At 35.7% G+C, this 25,647-nt stretch overlaps 5 protein-coding genes across 7 annotated transcripts; 2 read left to right on the plus strand and 3 right to left on the minus strand.

Moving 5' to 3' along the window:
* Positions 1-416: 416 nt before the first annotated feature.
* Positions 417-1,389, minus strand: LOC111491863 (two-component response regulator ARR17-like). Its single transcript, XM_023140930.1, has 5 exons — positions 1,170-1,389; positions 963-1,054; positions 789-866; positions 641-711; positions 417-533 (listed from the first exon to the last, which is right to left on the minus strand). The coding sequence occupies exons 1-5, from the start codon at positions 1,288-1,290 to the stop codon at positions 455-457; spliced, it is 441 nt and encodes a 146-aa protein (XP_022996698.1). The 5' UTR covers positions 1,291-1,389; the 3' UTR covers positions 417-454.
* Positions 1,390-3,895: 2,506 nt separating this feature from the next.
* On the minus strand, positions 3,896-10,269 carry LOC111491287 (aminoacyl tRNA synthase complex-interacting multifunctional protein 1). Of its 2 annotated transcripts, none has more exons than XM_023140142.1 (12): positions 10,108-10,269; positions 9,594-9,689; positions 8,527-8,697; positions 8,199-8,264; positions 7,906-7,971; positions 7,099-7,215; positions 6,021-6,172; positions 5,794-5,884; positions 5,631-5,699; positions 5,242-5,333; positions 4,833-4,896; positions 3,896-4,296 (listed from the first exon to the last, which is right to left on the minus strand). In XM_023140142.1, exons 1-12 carry the CDS (start codon positions 10,186-10,188, stop codon positions 4,192-4,194), a joined length of 1,170 nt encoding a protein of 389 aa, XP_022995910.1. In that variant the 5' UTR covers positions 10,189-10,269; the 3' UTR covers positions 3,896-4,191. The 2 variants fall into 2 exon arrangements, with proteins under 2 accessions (XP_022995910.1, XP_022995904.1); XM_023140136.1 differs by having other exon boundaries at positions 7,099-7,221.
* Positions 10,270-12,877: 2,608 nt separating this feature from the next.
* Positions 12,878-16,782, plus strand: LOC111490627 (probable LRR receptor-like serine/threonine-protein kinase IRK). Of its 2 annotated transcripts, XM_023139207.1 has the most exons (3): positions 12,878-13,058; positions 13,428-14,800; positions 15,104-16,782. In XM_023139207.1, the coding sequence occupies exons 2-3, from the start codon at positions 13,482-13,484 to the stop codon at positions 16,557-16,559; spliced, it is 2,775 nt and encodes a 924-aa protein (XP_022994975.1). In that variant the 5' UTR covers positions 12,878-13,058; positions 13,428-13,481; the 3' UTR covers positions 16,560-16,782. The 2 variants fall into 2 exon arrangements, with proteins under 2 accessions (XP_022994975.1, XP_022994974.1); XM_023139206.1 differs by having other exon boundaries at positions 12,878-14,800.
* Positions 16,783-17,882: 1,100 nt separating this feature from the next.
* LOC111491227 (U-box domain-containing protein 62-like) lies at positions 17,883-21,494 on the plus strand. Its single transcript, XM_023140036.1, has 8 exons — positions 17,883-18,636; positions 18,736-19,027; positions 19,172-19,253; positions 19,912-19,969; positions 20,296-20,384; positions 20,688-20,780; positions 20,860-20,930; positions 21,106-21,494. Exons 1-8 carry the CDS (start codon positions 18,144-18,146, stop codon positions 21,227-21,229), a joined length of 1,302 nt encoding a protein of 433 aa, XP_022995804.1. The 5' UTR covers positions 17,883-18,143; the 3' UTR covers positions 21,230-21,494.
* Positions 21,495-21,710: 216 nt separating this feature from the next.
* On the minus strand, positions 21,711-24,238 carry LOC111491122. The gene is made up of 5 exons (XM_023139887.1): positions 23,277-24,238; positions 23,119-23,181; positions 22,830-23,050; positions 22,615-22,736; positions 21,711-21,955 (listed from the first exon to the last, which is right to left on the minus strand). The coding sequence occupies exons 1-5, from the start codon at positions 24,184-24,186 to the stop codon at positions 21,859-21,861; spliced, it is 1,413 nt and encodes a 470-aa protein (XP_022995655.1). The 5' UTR covers positions 24,187-24,238; the 3' UTR covers positions 21,711-21,858.
* Between the last annotated feature and the right edge of the window lie 1,409 nt (positions 24,239-25,647).

Genomic DNA, 25,647 nt, shown 5'->3' on the forward strand with positions numbered 1-25,647 from the left:
GAATTGAGTTATAACTCATTCGGACGTTGAATTTACCCGTGGTAAGAAAAAAAGACAAACAAAATCTTACTACAAACCTTTCAAGAAGATATTCTTTCTCAATTCAAATATTTTGATAATTTTTTTTAAATCTATTTTTGAAAATTAAGATTACAAAACCTATTAATAATTTTATTAAATTTTTAGACATTCATAAAAATTTATTTAACATAAAAAGTTGAGGAACTTAATAAATTAAAAAAAAAAATCTATGTTTTAATTTTTTTTATAAACTAAAAATAATAACAGAAAAGATTAGATGTACATACAGATCAAAATTATTGGAATTAAAATCCATTGGACAAAAAAGAAAAAAAAAACACGAGAGCTGGATGCAACTAATATCCTAAGCCATTTCAAATGCTTCAACTAAAAATTAAAAAAAAAAAAAAAAAAAAAAAAAAAAAAAAACGGTTCANTGGCACTTGAGCTTCACCACATCAGATTGCTTCAAAGGTTTGAGCATGAACATCTCTGCTCCTTCCTCCAAACACCTAACCAATTAATTATTTTTATTAATTTTTTAAAAAGTATAATAGTATGGATAAAGATGGATGGATTTAAATTAACTAAATTAACTAAATTAACTAAATTAACTAACTTGTTGATGCGAGTGGGCACATTCTCTGATGACACCACCACTACAGGAACTTCCTTCATCCTCGAACATCTCTGCAACACAAACAAGTTTTTTTTTTTTTTTTTTTTTTCTATAAATTTAAGAAAGAATTAAAAAAAAAAAATGGAACCTTGATTTTCTTGAGAAGTTCGTATCCGGACATTCCGGGCATGCAGTAATCCGTGATGATCATGTTCACCTTCGACCTCTGCAATAACACGACAAAGATTCCATTAAAACATCTCCAATTTTCTGGGGGATTTTCCTTCGTTTTCTCACCAACCAAACACAATCTTTAACTTACACCAACGCATTCTATGTTGTTGTGTTCATGTTCGTGTTCATCCAACAAACCCAGAAACTCCAGAGCACTGCGACCATTTTCTGCTGTTGTCACTGCACAAACAAACAAACAAACAACCAAACAAACAAAAAGATTGCTTTTTTTTTCTTGCCCAGATTCTCAAATTCTGTTTTCAATGAAAAAAAATGAAAACTTTTGTATTTTTACCTTTAAAAGAGGAGTTTTTGAGCAATTTCTCAACGAGTTTACGATCAACGAGATTATCATCAACAGCAAGAACATGGGGTTGGTACCCATTTTGAGAAGAAGACGAACCGGCAGCCTCCATGGAAGGGTTGCAATAGAGAGGAAATTAAATTTAGGGTTAGAAATAGAGAGAGAGAGAGAGAGAGAGAGAGAGAGAGGAAAACGAGGTTGTCAGAGCAAGAAAGAAACGTAAGAGAATCAGAAAGTCACAAGAGAGAGATGAATTGAATTGTGTGAGTTGTTTGTTGGGTATTTATAGGATTAAATGAGTGTAACCCAAACCATAACTAATGCCAAATGTTTGGTGTAGTTCTGGAGATTCTTCTTTCCTTTTTCTATGTGATTTTTGTAACCCTCTTAGTGATCTTGGTATCGTTTTAACAAACCCGAACTCCGATATTCAAAACAAGCTCGAGGCAAGTTAGAGGTCAGGAGAACTCATCATACTATTAAAACTCGACACTATTGCGAGAGCCCGAATTTCAATAAAAATCCAACGATCAAAGTCCATGAAAAGTCCTCATGCCCTAATTTCGATATTCAAAACAAGGTCGAGGCAAAGAAGAGAATTAAAACCCTATAGTTAGAGATTAGGAGAAATACTCGTTATAACAACCAAATCCCACCACTAGTAGATATTATCCACTTTAGCTCGTTACATATTGTCATAAGTTTCATGGTTTTAAAATGCGTGTACTAAAGTGAGGTTTTCACACCCTTATGAGAAATATTTCGTTTCACTTTTCAACTGATGTGAGATTTTACGCTCATGCTACTAGAACTTAGAACATTATTACCAGAACCCTAAAAGTTAAAACCGTAGGGTCAAAGTTTAAGATAAGTCGTCATACTACTAGAACTTGGCACTATTACAAGAACCCTATTCTCGATATTGAAAATGAGACCAAGAGAAAGAAGGGAATTAAAAACGTATAGTCGAGATTATAAATTGAAACGGAATGAAGGACGAGAAAGGTATCCAAGCCTTTAACACGTAGAAAACATGGATGTAGAGAGCATGGAGGGAGAGGGAGAGGGAGAATCTTTGGAGATCCTTTGTGGGTAAGGGTGGAGATTTGATTCAATCTCATGACTGTGAAAATGATATCATTATTTGTATGTCTAAAGAGCGGCTCAGACCTATGTTGATTTTATTGTTTCTGCAAAGCCACCATGACGAAGCCATCACACAAACGAATATTAATGATTTGGCAGAACCAAACAGTGTTCAAATCTTTTTGACACCTTCCAACCTTAAATTTTTTCCCCATTACATTACCTTTTTCTCTTTCTCTCTCTCTCTCTCTCACTTTTTTCAATACATCCACAAATTTATGATTTTATTAGATACTTCTAAATTTCCTATTTATTTTTCTTATAAGTTGTCGTATTTGACCAAGTATTTTCGAAGTTGATAAAATCGAAAGTGTTTTTTACGGTGAAAATGGGTACAATGTACCAAATTTATGATTTCGGAATAATTTAGAGATCAAAGTGTAAACGATACTATAAGCACATTGATATCGTTTTGAAAGTCGGAGATTATCATCAAGTGGAGATTCACATTCCCCATTCATTTGGTAATAACATCACATGTAGAAAGGTATCAAATGTGCTGAAAATAGAGGTAACTTTCACACCCATGTAATAGGTTGGATTTCTAAGATGCCCATGCCCTTCCAATATTTGTTCTTTTTTTCTCTTCTTCTACAATCCAATCACATTGGCCTATGATCTCAAGAACTTCCTCCCCTCCAAACAGATAGCTATGATGGGGTTATGTAGGTGTGGCCAATACCTTTTAACTAATTGTTTGCTTTGTTTGCTTAGGAATTGAGAGAGATGGAGAGTGAGATACCGATTGAGATTTGATGTTTTTCTTTAAAAGTTTTTTATTTTAGTATATAACCGTTAAAGCTCTCACTAATAGATATTATGGTCTATTTTGTATAGCCGTCAACCTCATGATTTTAATAGCATTTATGTGAGAAGTTTCTAACTCTAATATTATTATTATTATTTAAAAAAATTGAAAAAATTGAAGGAAGTGATTGGGTGAATCTAAAATCCAAAGAAAGGGATATGTTTTGTGGATTTTATTTGATTTAAGATACGGAATGATTTTTGGGAGCAGAGTTTGGTAAAGTCAAACCTAAACAAAACAGGTTTAGAGTTAAGGGAATCTTGGACAGAGTACCCTATTCCATTACCCAAACAGTCTTTTCATTTCAGTCAACCCAATTCAATCACTATATAATTAATTAATTAATTAAAGTTGTGACTTTGTCATAATTTCGAGTGCTTTTTTTGAGCTTCTTATTTTAGCCCAAACTGATGAATCATTATTGCATTTGGTTCACTTTGTAATTATAAATGCTTTCTTTTTTAATAATGAATGTTTGATTTTTTTAAAAATGATTTTTTGAAGTACTAAATTATTAAAAGTCACATTTAGTCAAATTGTGTGACCAAAAATCACCTTCAGAAAATGTAGGTTTTTTAAAAAAATTTCCAAACCCACTTTTATACTACTGCCTAATACAGATTCGACCAACTATTTTCATGGCTTATAAATATAAACAATTGAAATTAAATTGAGAACCAAATTCTAAATCTGCTACCAAACACGTTAAAAAACACAGATTAATTGAAATTGAAATTATATTTACGGGTAATTCGAAGTTACATAAACAAAATATGGTTGTTGGGAGATTGAGATTTATCTAAAACAAAAATGTGACCCTTTAAAATCATACGAACATAATGTCAATTCTAAATATCATAAAATTCAAATCAGAAAATGTCATTTTTAAGACCAAAAAGAACAACAACGATACATTTACCTGAAATTATGAAGGCCCATTTGATTTGATGAACCAGTGCCAAACCTCTTCAAAAGTGACTCTGTTTGGTTCGCCAAGTAACGCAGTGTTCAGGGATCCTTCTGGCTGTGAAGCTCTCCTCTACCATGGCTATGCTGCAATCATTTGATGCTTGCCTTCGGGATCGACGACGTGCACGCTCCTGCAGATGTCATGAACGGTATTCCTTTATACATCGCCACGCCCTTGTCGTCTGTGAAAAGATGCTGAATCCATCCAAATAACAACCATTTGAGTATAATAGGTGCAAAATGAAGGATGTGAGTAGGCATAGATTACAGCTGGGAGAGCAAGATAAAAAGTGCGTTTAGTGGATCCACAACATTTAAAAGTGACAACATTTAAAACTAATTCAATTTTTAAAGTACTTATCATTAAGTTAAATTGATTATTATTTTCTTTAAAAAAAATTATTTAAAAATCATTTTTTACAAAAGTTATTCCAAATACACTGGCTGCTGCTTTCATTTCGTTTGCCCAACACAAGACCTTTGAATCGCCCTTCTTACGTTTAAATGCATGCAATTTAAGAAGGCACAACAATCCACGACCCTTTAGCCAGAGAATAAAAGGTAAGTGTTCAATCTTGCCTATTTTGTTCAAAAAACATCCACTTTATGACCTTGACATTTAAAACGGTTTTTCTTTTTTTCTTTTATTATTATTATTATTATTATTATTATTTGCATCATCCTGAAAATTTTGAACCTATTTGGACAGGGAAGGTTAAAAGTGGACGTACCGGTGTTATCTTATCCAATTGTTTCTTTTTGGGGTTGAGAACATCTTCTGGCTTCCCATCAACCCTAAATCAAATTACGAGATAATCAATACACCACATAACAGCAGAGACCCAATTCAAATAGAGATTAATTATAAAACAACCAAGAAAAACAGTCAGATACTCAATAATACACCGAAGGAATGCCAACCAATGTTTATATGAATCGAGGATTTACATAATCCTGAAAACAAAGGGGGAATTTACGTTTACCAAGGACAAGACCTAATTTCCCCCCCTTTTGAATAAGAAAAGGATTCTTGAAACATCTTCTAGGGTATAATATATATAAACAGCTACTCTACACAAAAATTCATAGAGGTGCAAGTCAGGTAATGCAGTTAAATTGAGTTGTCTCTGAAAAACTAACCCTGCAAATGAAATTTGTTCACCAATTTTGGCTCCTTCAGGAGGAAGCAAAGGCTCTACGATGGTGTGATCTTCATTAGACGCACATAACACCTGAGAGAGGGATTTATGAAACCATGTACAAGTGAGCATTTCAACTCAACTTCCACACAACATATGAAACATCCAAAGTCCACATTAAAAATGTAAGAAGAAATAACTGAAACGAGACCAGAACTAGAGAAATAGTGCTAAGAATTTGGTGTATTCACATATAAAATGAAAGGCAACTTCATATTAATCCATATGCGTCACAGTAAAGTACAGGAGCCTAAAAAAGATAAAAATAATCAATTATGGTATGTCCAAAAAAAAAAAAAAAAAACAGACTGCCAAGGAAAAAGAAAATACCAATCCCTGGGACATCACATCTCGTAGCTTTCCGGGTTTTACATTAGTAATAAGAACAACGTGTCGGTTCTGCACAGATTAATAATACATCAAACTTTGAATTCTGTTTGTACAGCGGATCCATTAGAAGTTCCTCATGACCAACATGTAAATGTAACTATACCGTCAATTCCTCTGGACTACAGAACTTTGCCAGACCACTGACAACCTGTCGCACATTGGCCTCTCCAACATCTATCTCCTCAACCAGCAAACTGGATCATTAACCATCATCACCACAGTATGATTGATACAAATTTAAGCTCAGAGGAGAATAATGAACTTCAATAGATCAACGTAAATAATCCTATCGCAGAAAGCAGTACATGGAAGGAAGATTGCTGACCATACCTGTCAGCAGATGGATGTTTCCACGCTTTTCGAATAAGCCCAACACGTATATTCAACAAACTAACGCTAACTTCCTTTTCTTTATCCGTTGTTTCTGTTTCAAGTGGTTTCTTCTTTTCAGGTGCAGCTTCTTTTTTGTCCTTCTCTTTTTTCTAACAGTTTTATAAAATTAAAAACAAATAAGTAAATGAATGAATTGCAAAAAAGATGATGATGATGAGAAAAGGCAGGAGTAAAGAATAGTTAGAGGATATCAAGTTATACCACAGAAATTGAACAGGTCACAACAAGCCAATATACACTGAATACTAAAATAGAACTATCAACTATATGCAAGTATGTCAATGAATGAATTGCAAAAAAGATGATGATGATGAGAAAAGGCAGGAGTAAAGAATAGTTAGAGGATATCAAGTTATACCACAGAAATTAAAGAGGTCACAACAAGTCAATATACACTGAATACTAAAATAGAACTATCAACTATGTGCAAGTAATATATTGGTTCAAAAGAAAACATTCTTCTACCTTTACTTCTTTTTTCTAAACAAACTTTTTACTGAATCTATTAAAAGTTAAAATAAAAGAAACCAAAAGATCTATATCAAAATACCCCATATGGCGTCACAATAATCTTGATCCAATTAAAATTGATTATAAAGGAGATATAATTATCAAAAGAATTTGAAAGTGTACACCGATTAGAATAAAACCAGGGCCAATTCAAAAACATCAGCCCTGCTCCTGCTTTTATTGTTAAAGATTCACTGATTCCTCTCTAACCAAAGTTCACAAAGAAAGGATTTCTTTTTCTTAAAACCATGGCTGGGCTAGACAACAACTGTAAAATATTTTCCTTCACTATTCCATTCAAAGCACCAATTCTGCCCAAAATTTGAAACAGTGCACAAGTAATGTTCTCTCACTAGATGAGAGAATTCTCTCCAAACTATTCAAAAGATATGAAAAATAGAACAGAATACAGTTTCCCTTCAATAAAGGTCTTTGCAACATTTTTTCAATAGTTTATATTACCAAAATATGAGTAGGCAGGCCAATAAAGAAATGTAGGCTTTACCCCCGGATCAGTTTTCTTAGTGTCTGGGTTCAGTTGAGGCTTATCTGAAACCTTGGTGCTTTGCGAAGACTTCTTGGCGTTTGAATCTTCCTCCACATTGTTGGCAACAACTTTGCCCTGCAACTATAATTAATAAGACTTTTAATTTGTTCATGCAACGGAATTTCTCAAAATGCGAGATATTAACCATCAGTAATTCAAATGCATACTTCTTGGGAGCAAACTCCATGATTTTGTATGAAACTTGAAAAAATCAATCTAGCTTTTAGTTTTTTGAGAGAGAAAAATATATTTTATGAAATATCCATCTACCTTGAAAAAATTTGCAGCTTCAGCTAAGCCAGAAATGGAGGAACCCACAAGAACAGGGCAAAAGCATAACGAAATTCACAAAAACTAGAAATTAACAAGAACTTGCAATTTGAGAGTGAAGTGAAAACAATGTGAAAGCAACTGGCAGTTTGAAGTTAACAACATCAAACAGGTAAAATCAAAGAACAATGACAACACAGTACAGAACCCAAGGATAATCAACTAGAATAGAGAAAAACAATGAATGACGAATATTCAAATTTCAAAGTCAAATTGTAGCTAGGTCATACAAGGGAAGAATACTAGCTGACTTGATCTGGAAATTTATAGTCCATATTATGTGAACCAAACATAATTTTTTGGCATAACTTAGATGTTTCTAATGATAAATGGTATGATAGTGCAAACAATATACTTTTCACTTTGGAACTTAACATCCTTGCTCTTTAAATAGCAAAACTCTAGCAGATGCAAAAGAATTAAATGCGCACTTACTGGAGGATCAAAGTTGCATTTCTCTAGCTGTATCTTTTGAAACAACTCCCCAATATTCTCTTTGTTCTGTTAAAAACACAAAATGATGCAAGTATTAATTAGCTCAAGTCATGGAACTAAACCACAATAATATTGAAGCCAGAATAAAAGTGGATTCAAAGTATAAATAAACGACTAAAAAACCAATATTAATACTCATTTTTGCATGTCTGCGATAAAATCAACAATCAAAACCAGAAATATTCTCAGCATGCAATTGGTAAGCAGTCAAGGCATTAAAGAAGTAGACCTACCTGGATATAATCTATCCATCTTAAAATGTGTGGCAACTTTTCTCTCTCTGCTGTTGAAAGGGCAATCTAGCAGTAATCAATAAGGTCAGATCTCATTGGAATCTCTACTGTGGTCAATCTAAAAGTTATTTTTTGAAATCCTATGCAAAACTAGTCCTTGAAATCCAAGAACCGCATGCAAAAGATCCATCGGCCATTTGAACAAGGATCTAAGCATGAAAACGTGAAATGAAATGTGTATACATTATATGAAGAAATGATGACATTCTTGAAAGAAAAGAATGATTTTAAATATAGACATTTTGTCATGAAATGCAAGAATGCTTACCACAGAAGGGTGTAGTACTGAAAACACAATTACATCAGCTTCAGATGTCTTCAATCCATTACCCAAAAGTACAGACTTTAGAACTAATTCTGCATTTAATTGTTTGAGAACCTCAAGGCATGCCTTAGAATCAACAGGAAAGCTGTCTGCAAATGTAATCCATTTCATCACCTGCAGCAACCATCATAACCGTTATGGTAATGATAAAACAAGAAGTTACTCTAGAACATAAATTTTCAATTTTATCAGATGTCCCTTCGGGAAATCTAAAACATAAAAATTTCAAACGGCTGCATATCTGGCCTTCATAATACATGTATTGGCAAGGTTCCTTGGGAAGAAAGATCTTCTTTATGGACGCTACTAAGTGCATGCAGAGGGTTAAAGCTTTCGTTTGGTCCCTTTTCTAGCAGTTAATCTATATTTGATTGAGAGTGCAGAACACAAATTCCCACATATTTTCTTGTTCCCCGCTTAGTGTCTGGTGCAAGTCTGCTTGTGAGGATACATATTAATTTTTATTGGTTGGTCCATTGGTTAAGCACGTTTGGGAGAAAATCCTTAATACCTCCAATTTGAACTTTGGTTGGTCTACCGATATTTGAGATTTTCTATTTCCCTCTCGTTGTCAGGCATCCCTGACCCCAATAAAAAAAAAGCTAACACTCTTCAGTTAAACTGTATTTTTCCTAATCTTTGTAAAGTTTGGATTGAGAAAAGAGCATAGCTTCAAGGTTCATAAAGAACTTGGGAGGACTCCTGAGGCACTATTGTTTTCAACTGTTCTAATTGATGTCTTCTCTCAAAGGATTCTAGAAACTGATCTGTTTCTTCTATTTTTCCCAATTGGAGAGCTTTGCGAAAATCCCCTTCGTGAAATTGGGGTGGATTCTTTTCTTATCTTTTGTACTCTTTTCACTTCCATGAAAATTCGTGCTCCTATAAAAAATTTCTAACAATATGAAATTCGAGTACAGTCAGCATAGTCGTCAAGGTCAAATGCAACAAAGGAAAATCAATGAATGGAACTTCGGAATAATGAAAGAGTGAAAAATATTCGACCTTACCTCATCATTATCATCGACAGAAGCACCATTCCTTGATGTTTTCAAGAGGTTTACTACATAGGTCTTAAAATCCATACTTTCTCCGGTTAATGAACTCTGAAACAAATAGCAATTTAACGTCAGTAACAAAATTCCAATGACAATGCACAACACGGAAAAGAAAGATTGTAAACAAGTGGTACCGAAGCTCGTAATCGTTGGACGGATGAATCATTTCAAAAACAAATGAGGCAATCAACGGAAACTACATTAACATACTTTACTGCGAAAATTCATGTCTGGAGATGATTCCACGACTTCATCTAACTCCGAAGAGAAACTAGACAAACCATGATCATATCCATAAAATAATACAGTGCATAGAATTATTCCTCGTACACGTAAAGTCAAATGAATTTCACAATATGGAGCAGCCAATACCAATAAATGTCGAGTGAAACAAGAGAGAAGATTGGTCCGTATAAGATCAGAGATTCACAGCGTTCGACAGCAGGTTAAGAGAGAAGAAGCTTACAAAATCTAAGGAGAAGTGCTTGGCCAGCGCCGATGCGACCAACTGCTTCCTATCTAACGCAGAACCTCCATTGGCAGCCATTCCAAGCTTTTCAGTGATGAACTGCTGAGAATTCTTTCTACTCGGAGAGTCGATCAATCACTGATAGGGTTTTTGTTTCAGAAGCTTTGCCGATGCCACTTCTTTGTTATGGTCACGGACTTCAAAGGCACGGCCCATCAAGCAATTGGCCCAATAACTGCTTTCTGTTTCATGTTTTTTTTTTTTTTTTTTAATTTTTTAATAAATATTTCGCTTTAAAAAAAAATCAAAATTTTAAAATTTTGATTTTCAACTGCTTTAAAATTAATTGTCTCTCCCATGCAAATATTTTTTATCGCACAAATATATATATATATATATATATATATATATTTTTTTTTTTTTTTTTTTTCGCGACGTCCTATGCCTAATTCAAATTTTGCTCCCGACTTTCTTATGCATCTCTTATTGCACGGTCACGTTACTTATTTCTCGTTTTTATTAGTGAAGATTATTTTTATAGACCAACACAAATTTTTGTCATTACTTGCATGCATCCTTAAAAAATCAAAAAAAATTGTCTAACTTAAGCTTACTTCAAGCAAATCGAGTTAGTTAAAAAATAATAATTAATTAAAGTTAGGTCTTAAATATAAACATTTTTTGAAATTCAAATAGCTACCAATCCTCAATTTACGAGTTTAATATCCTTTATAAATAACATCTACGTGTACCGAAAAGATGGCTCCGCCATTTTTTGATGCATTGCATTTAATTCACTTTCAATATAGAACAAACCTTTCCCTACCAATAATGAATGTCGTAAAGTTTATCAATTTTAATGGTCATTTTCATAAATATTTATTCATCTAATTATTGATATTTATGGCTCTATTTTTTAATAAAATTCTTAATTTTTTCAAAAATGGCCCCACTTCATTAATACTCAACAACAAAATTAATTAGATGTTTTTTTTTTTATATATTTTAAAATCCTATACAGTCTTCTACCTTTCAAAAAAAAAAAAAAAATTGAAAAACAATATTAATTTAAATTTTATAATGGACATATTAGTTTTATTTGAATTTAACTTCCACAATTTTTGAATGTTTAACCCACCAAAAAAAAAAAAAAAAAAAAAACTGGTCCGTTACATATTGCCATCAGGTTTATGGTTTTAAAACGTGTATATTAGGGGGAGATTTTTACGCTTTTTTAAGAAATGTTTTTGTTTCCCTCTCGAACCGATGTGGGATCTCACAATTTATCACCGAGAGTTCATCATTTTTATTGGCACACTATCTAGTATCTGACTGTGATATCATTTGTAATAGTTAAAACTCATCACTAGTAGATATTGTTTATCTCTAATCGATGTGAGATCTCACAATTTACTCTTGAGAGTTCAGTGTTTTCATTGGCACATCATCTAGTATCTGATTATGATATCATTTATAATAGTTAAAACTCATCGTTAGTAGATATTGTTCATCTTCGTCAGTCTTAACAGACTAAAACGGACATAAATTTACGACAAAGTTGTGTCCTCGAGAAGGGTCAAAATGGTGTGGGGGCTTTGCATTAAATTAAAGAGAGGAGTAATTAATTCCCTCGACCAACCCTCATTACCTACCTTCTACCATTTATTGTTCTCTTCTTCTAGAACATTAATTTTGGTATTATGTGAAATTTCAAATTTATGAATATATCCACGAAATTGACGAAATTAACATTGTACATAATTAATTATTTAAATTCTTCGTACTTTGAAATTAGATTATAAATTAGTAAAAATACTCTTAAAATTTTAAAATTTGTCTTAAAAAAATAATAAAAATAACATTTTCTTTAAATTTTTAAAAAGTTTTAAAATATCCTTAATCTTTTTTAAAATGCAAAAAAACCACTCTCGTTAATATTTTGTTTAAAAAATACCTTATAACTTTTACAATAGTTTAAAAAAAACACTTAACTTTCAAAATTTAATTAATACCCTTAATTTTTTTTAAGATTTTTTTTTAAAGTTAAAACATATATTTACCTCATAGTACTCATGAACTTTTAAAAGCACCATTTAAACGTTCGTAGATAATCTATGAGATGTTAATAGATGATTTTCATCGTATACTGACAACAATAATTTTTTTTAAAAAATTAAAGTGTATTAAATTTGACGAGTATTTTTTTAAATATAGTACAGTATAGGTAAATAATATTTTTTTAAATTAAAGGGTATTAATAAACATTTTTAAAGTTTAAGGTGTTTTTGAAATACTATTACAAAATCAATCATATTTTTGAAATAAATAATAACCTATTTCATCCCAAACAAACAATAAATTATATATATATATATTTTTTAAAGTTTAAAGGTATTTTATACGTTAAATTAAAGTTTTTTTTTACTATACATTATTTTAACTTAATGCTTAATTTTTCTTTTGTGTAAAAAAATAATCTCTTTTTTAAACCACATAAATATTACACAAAAAATATAATTTTTTACAAAAGAAAAAAATAAAAAATAAAAAATATTTAATTAATTCATAAAACTTATTAAAAAAAAAAATAGTCTCAGGCTTTCGGTTGAGGACATGCAGCCCTATTGAATTAAATTGATGATGGGTCAACTACAGTAAGATAAGCCACGTCAGCATCCAACTAGGATACCCTGAAAATGCGTAGATCTAACCACGTGCCAGACGGCCTATTTAATTGTCTCGACCTATCTATGTGTCCTCTCTCTCTCTCGCTCTTCCACTTATTAAACCCCCCCAAATTCCCCCTTCTCTCTATAGCAATTACAGAACTCTCTGTTTTTACTGTCAACTTCACAAATCCACCGGCGGCGGCGATGACGGCTGTTCCGACTACTTCCCTCAACTAACCGCCGGGTTCCTCATCCCCTTCCTGACACTGTTTCGGAGCTGTACGAGTTTCTTCTCTCAGTGTTCGTTACCGCATTCTTTTTAGTCTGAAGAATCTTCGCTCTGCAACTCTCTTTAACGGTTCTCTGCTTTTTCTCTTCGACAATCTTCGTAAACTCCGACCGATATTTCTTTTAATGTGCTCTTGCTGCACCTTGGATTTGGTTTTTCTTCGTTTCTCTACGTTTTGAAGAGTCCTTTTCGTTTTCCGTTTCTGGCTTCTGAGATTTTGTTTGTATTTATGTGGTGTATAGTGAACTAGCTTAGTTTCTAGTTAATTTATTCTCAGTTTGCACCATTTTTGAGTTTTTTTTATCAGAGTAATTTCTCCGAGGTCTCTATAATTGTGGTGTTTATTTGTTTGGTATCAGTATCTTCCATCTATGGCTTTTTTGTGCTGGTTTTGTGTTCGAAGTTAGTGGACTATGCGAGCATTGTTGAAGATGAAACGGCTGCTTGAGCTCTTTGTGTTGTTCGTTTTGGCTCCACTCTGCGCGAGATGTCTAAATCTATCTTTAAACGACGACGTTTTGGGCCTGATAGTGTTTAAAGCTGCTGTTGAAGATCCAAAGCAGAACCTCGCGACCTGGGACGAAGATGACGATAGTCCCTGCAACTGGACTGGTGTTCAATGCAGTCCCAGATCCAAACGGGTTGTCGAGCTCAACCTCGACGGATTCTCTCTCTCGGGTCGGCTCGGTCGAGGGCTTTCCCAGTTGGAGTTTCTGCAGAGATTGTCGTTATCAAAGAACAATCTCAGTGGAAATTTAAGCCCCAATTTTGCTCGAGTGGATAATCTTCAGGTGATTGATTTGAGCGGGAATAATTTGTCTGGAACTGTTCCAGATGATTTTTTCCGTCAATGTGGGTCTTTGAGAGTTGTTTCTTTGGCCATCAACAAATTTGATGGGAAAATTCCTGATAGTTTGAGCTCGTGTGGGAGTCTTATTGCTGTTAACTTGTCCTCGAATCAGTTTTCGGGTCCTTTGCCCTCTGGGATTTTGTCTCTCAGTGGGCTTCGATCATTGGACTTGTCTGATAATGCTCTGATGGGTGAAATTCCGAAGGTAATTGAGAATTTATATAACCTGCGGACTCTTAACTTGAGGAAGAATCAACTTTCTGCACAGATTCCTGATGGTATTGGCAGCTGCTTGCTTCTGAGGTCCATTGATCTTAGTGAGAATTCATTCTCTGGGAACCTTCCTCAGACTATGCAGAAACTTGTTCTTTGTAGTGAACTGAGTTTGAGCAGGAATTTGTTCGAAGGAAATGTTCCAGAGTGGATAGGAGAAATGAAAAGCCTTGAAACTCTGGACTTTTCCGGGAACAATTTCACAGGTCATATTCCAAATACAATGGGGAATCTTCAATATCTAAAAGTATTAAATCTCTCTTCAAATGGCTTTACTGATAGCTTTCCAGAGTGTGTGATGAAATGCCAAAACCTTCTGGCAATAGATATCAGTCATAATTTCATCATGGGTAATCTTCCAGCGATTGGAAGTTTAGCCAAGCTGCAGTTTCTGAACCTGTCTGGGAATTCTTTTGTTGGACCTATTCCAGAAACTATTGGAGATCTGAAAGCTTTGAGCGTTCTTGATTTGAGCAGAAATCGTCTGAATGAAAGTATTCCCGAAGCCATTGGAGGAGCTGTGTCCCTAATGGAACTGAAGCTGGATGAAAATTTTCTAGGGGGTGAACTTCCCTCTTCAATTGGTCATTGTTCTTCCCTTACAACTTTGTGAGTTTTCTATCCTGTTTGCTTGTCTACTTTTGATTGTTTAAATTTCCATATGCATTTTCCAGCATTGCAGTATCCATAAACCATTTCACCTAAAACTTCGGCATTTGCTGGAAATATCTACTTGTTCAAGAAGCACCAAAACTGTTATCTTTTGCTTGGATTGGGTTGTAGTTAATCTTATGACTTTCGTTAGTTCCATTCATTTTGTTCTTAGTTTCTGAAAGGCTGGTTAGAATCTGGAGGTTGCTTAGCTTTGAATATGATTTCGTTTGATACATTTATCTTTGTGAAACTTTGCAGGTTCACATCGCACAATAACTTAACTGGCCCGATACCTGCGGAGTTGGCTACACTCACTTATCTCCGAAATGTCGACTTATCCTTTAACAACCTCAATGGGACTCTTCCAAAGCAGTTGTCTAATCTTCCAAACCTTCTTTTGTTCAATATTTCTCATAACGACCTCAAGGGTGAGCTGCCTGGTGGTGTATTCTTTAACACCATCTCCCCTTCATCCGTAGCTGGAAATCCATCCCTTTGTGGTTCTGTCGTTAATAAGTCTTGCCCTTCTGTTCTTCCAAAACCTATTGTGCTCGATCCCAACTCCACTTCAGATTCCATTTCCAGCTCACTGCCTCCAAGTACTAATCTCAGAAGAAATAGAAATATCCTCAGCATTTCTGCACTGGTTGCCATTGGCGCCGCTGCTTTCATCATCATAGGCATCATATTGATCACCATCCTCAACAGTCGTGTTCAATCGCCCACGTCTTCTTTGTCTGCAGCTGCACTTGCATTATCCATAGGGGATGATTTCAGTCATTCCTCCAGTCCTGATGCGAATTCGGGAAAGCTTGTGGTGTTGTCAGGAGAGCTCGACTTTAGCGCAGGAGCACATGCCCTGCTCAACAAGGATTGTGAGCTTGGGTGCGGTGGGTTTGGAGCAGTTTACCATACCGTTCTGCGGGATGGACGCTCTGTTGCAATCAAGAAGCTCACAGTTTCTAGCCTCGTCAAGTCCCAAGAAGATTTCGAGAGGGAAGTCAGGAAATTTGGGAATGTCAGGCACCAAAATCTGGTGACACTCGAAGGCTATTATTGGACTCCGTTGCTACAGCTCCTTATATACGAATATGTCTCTGGAGGTAGCTTATATGGGCTTCTACATGAAGCATCGGATGACAATGTACTGCCATGGAATGAGAGGTTCAACATAATTCTGGGCACAGCAAAAGGACTGGCTCACCTGCATCAATCAAACACCATCCACTATAACATAAAATCCAGCAATATTCTTATTGATTGTCATGGTCATCCTAAGGTGGGAGATTATGGTCTAGCAAGATTGCTCCCAATGTTAGACCGTTATGTTTTAAGCAGCAAGATCCAGAGTGCGCTCGGTTACATGGCACCAGAGTTCGCTTGCAGGACAGTGAAGATAACTGAAAAATGCGACATGTACGCCTTTGGTATCTTGATTCTGGAGATAGTTACAGGAAAGAGGCCTGTCGAGTACATGGAAGACGACGTAGAAGTCCTCTGTGACATGGTCAGAGTAGCAGTGGACGAAGGAAGAGCCGAAGAATGCATCGACAGTAAGCTGAGGGGGAATTTCCCAGCCGAAGAGGCTGTTCCTGTATTGAAATTAGGCTTGATCTGCACCTCCCACGTGCCATCAAACCGACCCGAAATGAGAGAAATGGTCAAGATACTGGAGATGATCAAATGCCCATCCGAATTACAAGAGTTGGGATAAACTCAACCAAGGAAACAAGAGTAGATTAACCCGGGATTTGCTTGGATCCAGTAGTTTTTGGCATACTGTACTTTTTTCCTTCTTACTGTAATTTATTTTCCTTGAGAAGTCACAGGATTCAGCCATTTTTACTTGGATTGCTTTGATTTACTCTCAGCCTGATTATGATCTTCTGCATTTTCTATGATAAAAGCTGAGGAGGCAACCTCATCAGATTCTCTCAGGACATTTTTAAACTCCCTCTTCTCTGAGGTAACTTTTCTTTTCAGGTTTTGCTGTTCTTGGCAGCTTTCTGTTGGGAAAAGACAGGCTTTGACTTATCTCCATTGGTCAAAATTGTGGGTTTTGAATCTCAATGGAAAATGGAAAGAAGTACAATGGAGAAGGTCAGAGGGGCTCCAGAGCCAATATTCTCAAACCCACTTCAAAACAAAAGAATGGATCCAATCTGGTGAGTGAGATTTTATAATAATTTAAGTTTTTTTTAATTGTTTTCAATATTTAAATACCTATGTCTTAATTGTCTCCCTAAACTTATTTGTTTCTTCCTTGTTGTTTTCAATTCCCTCCACCTTATTAATTCTTTAAGGCTAAAATAGACTTTTTAGTCATTGAAATTCGAACTTTAGTAGCCATTTGATTCACCAGTTTCCAAACCTAATACTTTTTTGAACCAACCCGTGGGTCTACTCTACTTAGGTACCATTTAGAAACTCATTAAAAATCAAATATTTTGAAAATTTAAATTAAATCCATATTTGTAAGGTGTTTAAATTAATTAGGTAAAATATTAGGTAGCAGTGGGCATTTGATTACAATTAATTCAATTATCAACCACATGGCCCTTTGGAATTCTTTAATTAAGAGTGTGGGAGAATATAAAATTCTGATAATAGAGGGGTTGAATTACTAATTTAGCCCCCGATTATTGTGCCTTTTAAAGAATTTTTTAATCATAAAGTAAATAATAGAGAAAATTTAATCAAAATTAGTATAATGACAACTTGGAGCTATTTGGTTATCTCTTGTATGAGAGAATATTTAGAATTCGGAAGACTATTATTTAAATGCCGACGGATAATGCTGCTTTATTTTTTATGATAAAAAATGGTACTGTTTTTCTCATCCATTTTTTTTTTTTTTAAGAAATATTTAAATTTTTTTAATTAAAAAACTATTTTTTAGTTTTCAAAATCGACTTGAATTTTAAAAATATTTGTAAAACTTAAAAAAGAAAAAAAAAGTGTTTATAAACTTAATTTTAATAAATAAATAAATAAATAAGAGAAAATTGATATAATTTGAAGGAAAAATAAAAGAAATGAGAGAGAAAAGATGGAGAAGGGCGGTGCGGCAATTCGTTCCAATTTCCAAATTTGTTTCCTTTGTTGGAAGGAACACAGCCATATTCTGACGAACCCAGAACCCATCACTCTTTCAGAACCTGACCCTTAACCTTCTCTCTGAGAAATTCTCCAATTCCCAGCTTCCCTTTGTCCCAAATTCCACTCTCTCAAAACCCACCATGCCCCCTTCGTCATAACATCCAATTTCCAATCCCAATCCAACCCCACCTCCTCAAACATGTCCTCCCAACACATCAATGCCCTCAACTCCCACCTCCTCTTCCAACACGAAGCCATCCCCTTCAATTCCTCCACCACGTCGCAGCGCCGCGTCACCGACCCATCTCCCAAAACCCGCGAGCTCTGCGGTTTCATGGACGACAAGCTCTTCCCTACAGAACGAGATCGATTCTTCGCCCATCAGGGTGGCGATTTTCGCCAGAGTTTGTTTTGTGATGGCCGGAATTGGAATGGGAATGGGAGTGGGAGGACTGGAAGTGGGAAAGGATCGGATGAAGAAGATGAGGATGATGACGACGACGACGAAGATGAAGTCGATGATGACGATGGCGATGTTGAAGGACTTGTTTCTTTGGATGATGTTAATAAGTCCAGAAAAACTGGTAACCCCAATAGCAGCAACAATGAGAGAAGCGATCAGAGTGGTGGGGGCTTGAAGAATGGGACGAACAAATTGGGCAATGGGAAGCCTAAGCAACATTCTTCTTTTGGTAAGGGATTTGTACTTTCAACTTTCATTTCCCGAATAGAAAATGATTCTAGAATGCTCCAATTTGGGAAGTTTTGTTGATTTTTCTCATGGGTTTTAGGTGGAACTTTGTTGGTTAAGGATGGGATGGCTGCCCCTTCTGGGAGTAACACAGGAGAAGCTCAGAGTGAGAATCACCAGCAGGGAAGGTTGGGGAATTACCCAAATGCGGTTACAATTGCAGAACATGACAGTGAAACGTATTATTCCCAATATTTGCAAGGCACTGAGGGGTCTGCTTCTGGACACAAGGATTTGGCTATGGAAAATGGATGTGGGTTTGGGAGAAGGGATGTTTTTCTTTTGGGTGAGCCTGGAGAGTCTCTCAGAGCAATTCTCACAGACCCTGTGACGTGAGTTCTTAGTGTTTCCATTATGTTTCATTACTTGTTCTTACTTGTTCTTGCATCAAAATGTGTAGTTTCTAACTTTTTTTTCTCATCTCTATTGTTTCTGGTAATATATTTACTTTGGTTTATTGTTCTTCATGGAATCAGGGGCTCTCTAATGGATGATGCAATGATATTATCGTGTGGGCATTCCTTCGGCAGTGGTGGAATAGAACATGTTCTTAGACTAGTGAGTTACTGGCAAGATTACTGCTCATATTTACTGAAATTCCTTTCATTATGTTATCTACCATTCTTTTCAACATATTCAAATGTAGGAGGCACGTTGAAACTGTTTGGCGTCCAGTATACTTACGTTTTGTATCGATTGCGAGCATATTAACGTCAAAACATTGTAAAGTTGGCTTTGGATTTGAAGTTTTACTCATCCTTTGTTTCGATCCATGCTGATTTATTTCCAGAATTTCAGTCTAGTATAGTCTTTGAAATATGTCGATGCTGTGGTCGAGGTTCTTCTATGCAAAAACTATTTCAAATATGTGCTCTGTGTTATAAAGCTGAGTCTACTACCTTGTATGCAGCAGCAACGCTCGAACTCTCTAGTCCCGTTTGATTTTTGGTTTTTGGTTTTGAATATTGTACTTGTTTTTTTTCCTCGTAGAATCTTTCTTATATGAACACTTGAATTCCTAGCCAAATTCCATAAACAAAAACAAGTTTTTGAAAATTACGATTTATGAATGTTCTCTCTGTTGCAATCCTGTCTTACCTGACTTATGCACCTCGATATGCATTGCTATTTGGCTGCTCTGTTGATATGAATCACTTAAGTACCTTGATGACCTCGGTTTCATAGCGTTTTTGCATTTCTCGTGATGTCTTCCCAGAAATCTTGTTACACGTGTTCTCAGTTGGTTTCTGAAGACTTAATTGCCCAAAACTTATGTGAGTTTTTCTGCACTTATAACTTTTAACATCTCTTTACTGCTATTCCCAAAAATATCCGATGATTTCCGAGGTTTAATTGCTCGTGTTTTGTTGCAAGTGCTCCTAGAATTCAGGACTGTAGGTTGCAAGAATTTCCATTGTTCTAATCTCACATTGTTAGATCCCAAAGTAGATTTTGGATTAAAAAAAAAATATAGGAGAAGGTTTTGTATCCCCCAGAACGACAAAGTAATGTATAGATCGATATAGTCTTTAAAGATTATTTACAAAATTATGTGAACGTTAAGTGTGTCTTTTTCATATCGTGATATTTGTACCTTCAGCTCTTCAAGCTGCAGTCCGAGCATTTCGTCGGGAAGAAGAATTGTTATTTTACCGCTCACCGAAAAGGAGAAGGGAGAGGTTTGAGCAGGTATTTCCATTGTACCTCAGGACTGTAGTTTCTTAAGCCTGCTAATATGAGATACTAAAATCAAAGGGGAAGGCCGGGAATAGTGTAATGGCCTAAGCCCACTGCTAGCACATATTGTCTTCTTTGGGCTTTCCCTTTCGGGCTTCCCCTCAAGGTTTTTCAAACGCGTCTTCTAAGGAGAAGTTTCCACACCCTTATAAAGGGTGCTTCATTCTCCTCTTAACTGATGTGGGATCTCACAATTCTAGTCTTTTCTATCACTTAACCACTATATTCAGTTCACTTGTGGCAAGTTCTATGTAGGACAAGGGTGGCTATAGTGATTCGACCATGGGTACTCGAAGGGGTCGAGGCGTTCAGTTTCCTTTTGCAGTGACAGATCGGGTAATTATCAAGGTGCGCAACAAACCAGACTCTTATTTAGTTCCTATATTATAGCACGTCTAAGCTAATATCGCAACTAAAAATGGATCAGGGGAACAAGAGGACACCGCTGCGTTTCGTGGGACGTGAAGCTGTTGTTACAACACAGTGTTTGAATGGATGGTTAGTCATCGTTTCAGTCTTTTGTGGGTTTAAATCTGATCATAGTTTATCTTCTTGTTCAAGAACTTTGATATAATAAAACCTAACATCTGAAAGTTGAAGAGCGAAAAGTAAGGACTTAAAAAGTCGAAAAGTTTAAGGAGGAAGACATGAATGTATCTACTCTTTGTTGCAGGTACGTGGTGAAAACACTAGACAGTGCAGAGAGTGTAAAGTTGCAATACCGCTCGCTTGCGAAGGTTCCGAATGATGCAGCATCAAAAACGACAACAAGTAAGATAGCACCTAATTGGCTTTAGCCTTGCAAAATATAAAGATTATAGAAACTTGAGTTCGAGACACATTAGAAGCGGCTGATTATGTTGTATTTAGAACACACATAGAAGAAGAGTGATATTATGTAAATATAGTTGCTGGGTTTGAGGAGAGGTAGAGAGGTAGAGGATGAGTTTTGAGATAGGATCAGCATCTTGTGTTCTCAAGTAAAGATAAGATGTCACCTAAATTTTGATGTGGTTTGGAGGTTTGGATGCTTTTTCAATGTTCATTTCATTCCGTTGTGAATCCCGAGTTGATCTTGCCTTATCATATTATTCAACCTTGTAAAAGTAGCATTAATATTTTTTATTTATCTTTATAAAAAAATGTTAAAAAAACATTCTTACCGTCAATAATATGAATTAAAACTGTTTATCAACATCTTATAGATTATCTTAAGACTGTCTAAGGATACTTTTAAATTATTTATAATCAGTTTTATTAGTTCCGATTCCAATTGCATTAACAATAATTTATTTAAAATTAACTTATTACAAAATAAATAAGCTCATAATGCAAACAAGAAGTCCCCAAAAAAACAGGAAAAGAAAATGTTAGCAAATAGCGAAGTAAAAAAGATTTGATAGACTACACTTTTTTCCTTTCCTTTTCAGAAACAGGACACATTCTCTGAGAACAGAAAGTTGCAGGTTGAATATATGGAAGCTGCAGCGGCCCCCACAGCTAATGCTCTCTCTTCCCTTGTTCTGCAAAAACAAGGTAACATTTCCGTGAGTGCTCGAGCCCACTTGCACGCATCTCAACTATTCTCACGAGAAAACTGCATAACTCCGTCAAGAGTTAAGCTTATAACATCACTGTCGTCCGTCTTTGTACTCTATGTGTGAGGTTCCACATCAGTTGAGGAGGAGAATGAAACATTGTTTATAGGAGGGTGGAAACCTCTTCCTAACATACACGTTTTAAAAACCTTGAGAGGAAGCCTGAAAGGGAAAGTCTAACGAGGACAATATTTGCTAGTGGTGAGCTTGAGCTATTACAAATGGTATCAGAGCCAGACACCAGGCGATGTGCCAGCGAGGAGGCTAAGCCCCGAAAGAGGGGTGGACATGAGGCAGTGTGTTAGAAAGGACGTTGGACATTGAAGGAAGGTGGATTGGGGGGTCCTACATTAATTGGAGAAGGGAACGAGTGCTAGCAAAGATGCTAAGCCCCAAAGGGTGTGGATTGTTAGATCCCACATCGGTTGGAGGAGGAGAACGAAACATTTTTTATAAGGGTGTGAAAATTTCTCACTATCTGACACTTTTGAAAAACTTTTGTTTGACTGAGTTTATGAAATTTCTCGTTAATGATAGAGATATCTAAACTTTTGAAAGCACAAGGAATAAAGTTGGAGCCTAACCTCGAGTCATTTTGTGTTTCTCCCGATTGCTGCGAGCCGAAAGCTGCCCCCCTCAACTGAACATGGTTCAGCCCCTGATCAGAGTGCATCTGCATTTCTTTTACTTGGTTCATCCAACTTTCCTGAGTCCAAAACGCATTGATCGGATTCGTTGCCGAGGAAAATTCGTATGAACGAAAGTAACCGAATAGAACAATGTCGAGTAGTACACTTACTAGTTGTTTCTCTTCTTCAGCAAGAGCTTTATCCATCTCATTAAACAGTTTAGCCCATCTTGCTTGATGGAGATCAGCAGTGGACATAACTGAAGTTTTGTCGAGTGAACTCTTCGCAACATAAGGATCGTTCTCTTCATTACACGGAAATTCTTTAGCTATTAGAAACGACAACTCTGTAGAAATTACAGCTCGAACCCTTTTTTTACTACGTCGTAGAGCTACATAAAGACATGTCGGATTTATTCGTAACAGCCAAATGCAGACTACAAAAGAACATGAAGCTTACCTGAGAGACGTCCTTTAATGTCTTGGTGTATCAGTTCCAACCATTGAGAAGCAACGGTAGCAGCTGAATAACAATCGTGCACGTGTAACGACATAGAGTAATAAGCAATATTTCGAAACGGTTAGAGAGTAACAAGGAATACTAGAGGAGATACTGACCTTTAAGAGAGAGAGATGAAATACAGGTCAGGTTTTCTTCTTCTTCTTCATCATTAGACACTGGACAAGCATTCTCAGACACAGCATGTGACGATGACAGCTCGGGGGCAAGAGTTTCTTTGTTGTTCATAGTGCTCGATTCGGAGGCTCGATCCAACATGATTTGTCTATAGTCCACACCTTCGGCGTCCGTTATAACAGATCTTGTCAAGGAGCATCCACTTTTTTGCCTGCTAGCAGGAACATTGTGTGGAGGGCCATACTTTTGAGAAGAACAAAACACATTCCTCTCAGGATCAATGGTATTTTCAAGATCCCTTTTGGTTCCTGCTTTAGCAGCATGTTTCTTTTCTGCTAGAAGCTTATTTGCTAGGCGTTCGTTTAGTTCGTTTTCTTGTTTCTCAGACCGTACAATTGCCTCGATAATCGAATGGACCTGTTTTCGATTTCTTACATGGTTTATGATCCCGGGATTCAGTTCAGTAAGCAAACCACTTGGAGCAGCAATCTTTGTAAACCGATCGATCTGCTCCTTCTTTGCAAGCTCCAACTTTTTCTCTCTTTTACCAATCTCCATCTTTTTATGAACACCATCGTTTTTACTTCTCCTCCCACGTTGCTTCGGTGCCGGTATGCCTCCATGAGAAGCCGAAAGAAATCCATTTTGCTTCATCTCCTTCCAAATTCTTAATGGATCTTTCTCTCCCAATCGACCCGTAGAGCTAGCACATTCAGAAGAACGCTGTGACTTCAACACATTACGTTTCTTCAAAGGGCGAGCAATCTCGAGGTTTACAGAGCTAGAAACATCTTCTACATTGAGGTCTAAATCAATCCCTCTTGGAGCTAAATGAGTGTCATTATCATTCCTAAGCTCGTGTTGTTTTTCAGAAATGTTAGCCAAATCCATATTATCAGAACCTGAACTTTTAGGAACACAAACTTCAGTATTAATCTCCTCAGCCATTTCGGCAGGAGAGGCCTTAACAGCCAATCTCATAGGCACACCAATCGCTCGAGGCCTCTGTTCTTCAAACATCTGACATTCATCACTAGCTTCTTTCATTTTCAAACAATTCCCCTGATGAACATTTAATGCTGCCAGACCAGTTTGAGAATAAGATGAACAATCTTGATATGAACAGAAGAGAACAATCCAAAAGGCTATGAAAAGCCATTGAAAATGAACACCCAGAAAGTAAATTACAGAACCAGCAATTTCATACCAAAATTCTAAGAATTAAGCTCCATTCATTGATTTCAAGAGAAACCCAAGATCAAGATTCAGAATTCCTACCTGGAGAACCACACATTGATCCAGAATCTCGCAATTTTATCCTGTTAAGATCAGCCTCACACTGTTCTTCAAAATTACGGCTACTCCTCTTCTCGCCCAAAGTCTAAGTCAAGGGGGAAACCGATTCAAACAAGTATAAAATAAAGAAAACTGTAAAACCAAAGAACTCACCTTAGTTTTCGATCTGGGTGATGACGGAAACGGGTCAGAAACGGGTCTGGAATCGCACCGATCATCCATTGGCTTAAAACCCAGTTAAAATCACAGACAACCGCGTCAAAAAATCAAAGAAATGTCATCGGTTGTTCGAATAACGAAGAAATAGGAGCGAATTTTTCAGGCGAGTTCAAATCTTTGGCGCGCAATCCCAAAGTAGTGTAAAAAAGCATGAAAATGGAAGAGGATTAGAGTTGACGAACCGATTAAAGACGTCGTGGGTTAGGGTTTTTTTAAGCTGCAAATCTACAGAATTTGAAATTTGCAAATTTCTTTTAAGATGAGGACAAAAAGAAAGTAATGGCGATTTGAATTAGAGTGATGGGAAGAGAGCGGGATGGATTTTGAAAATAGTGAACCGTCGCCAAAATGGAGGGCTCCAATTATTAACGTGTCTTAAATGGAATTTGTTTCTTACAATATATATATACACACCATATATATATATATATGCACCATGGAAGGGCCGCCATGGCAGCACAAGGTTAAACAACAAAAGTTCATAATTTCACAAATCAAGCCAATATTTAAACATGGAACGAATAACGTAATTAACAAAATCATAATAATGAAAGCACATCATATTAATTTATTAATGATTATGGAGAGAAATGATCCCATATTGACTAATTAAAGAAAAAAATATGAGTCGTTATGAAGCTTTTAAAAAAAATTAAAACCAAATACACTAGAATTTATAATCAAGTGGATAATATTATACCATTATAAAAGTTATTAATTCCAAATATGATATTTAAGATAAAATGGTTTTTTTGAAAAAGAAAGGAAATGCTAAAAGAACAATCTTTTACTTTTTTATCATTTATTTTGAGTTCAACTGTAAGAGAGAGAGACATT

This window comes from Cucurbita maxima, unplaced genomic scaffold, assembly GCF_002738345.1.
Source record: "Cucurbita maxima cultivar Rimu unplaced genomic scaffold, Cmax_1.0 Cma_Scf00001, whole genome shotgun sequence".
NCBI classification, from domain to species: domain Eukaryota; kingdom Viridiplantae; phylum Streptophyta; class Magnoliopsida; order Cucurbitales; family Cucurbitaceae; genus Cucurbita; species Cucurbita maxima.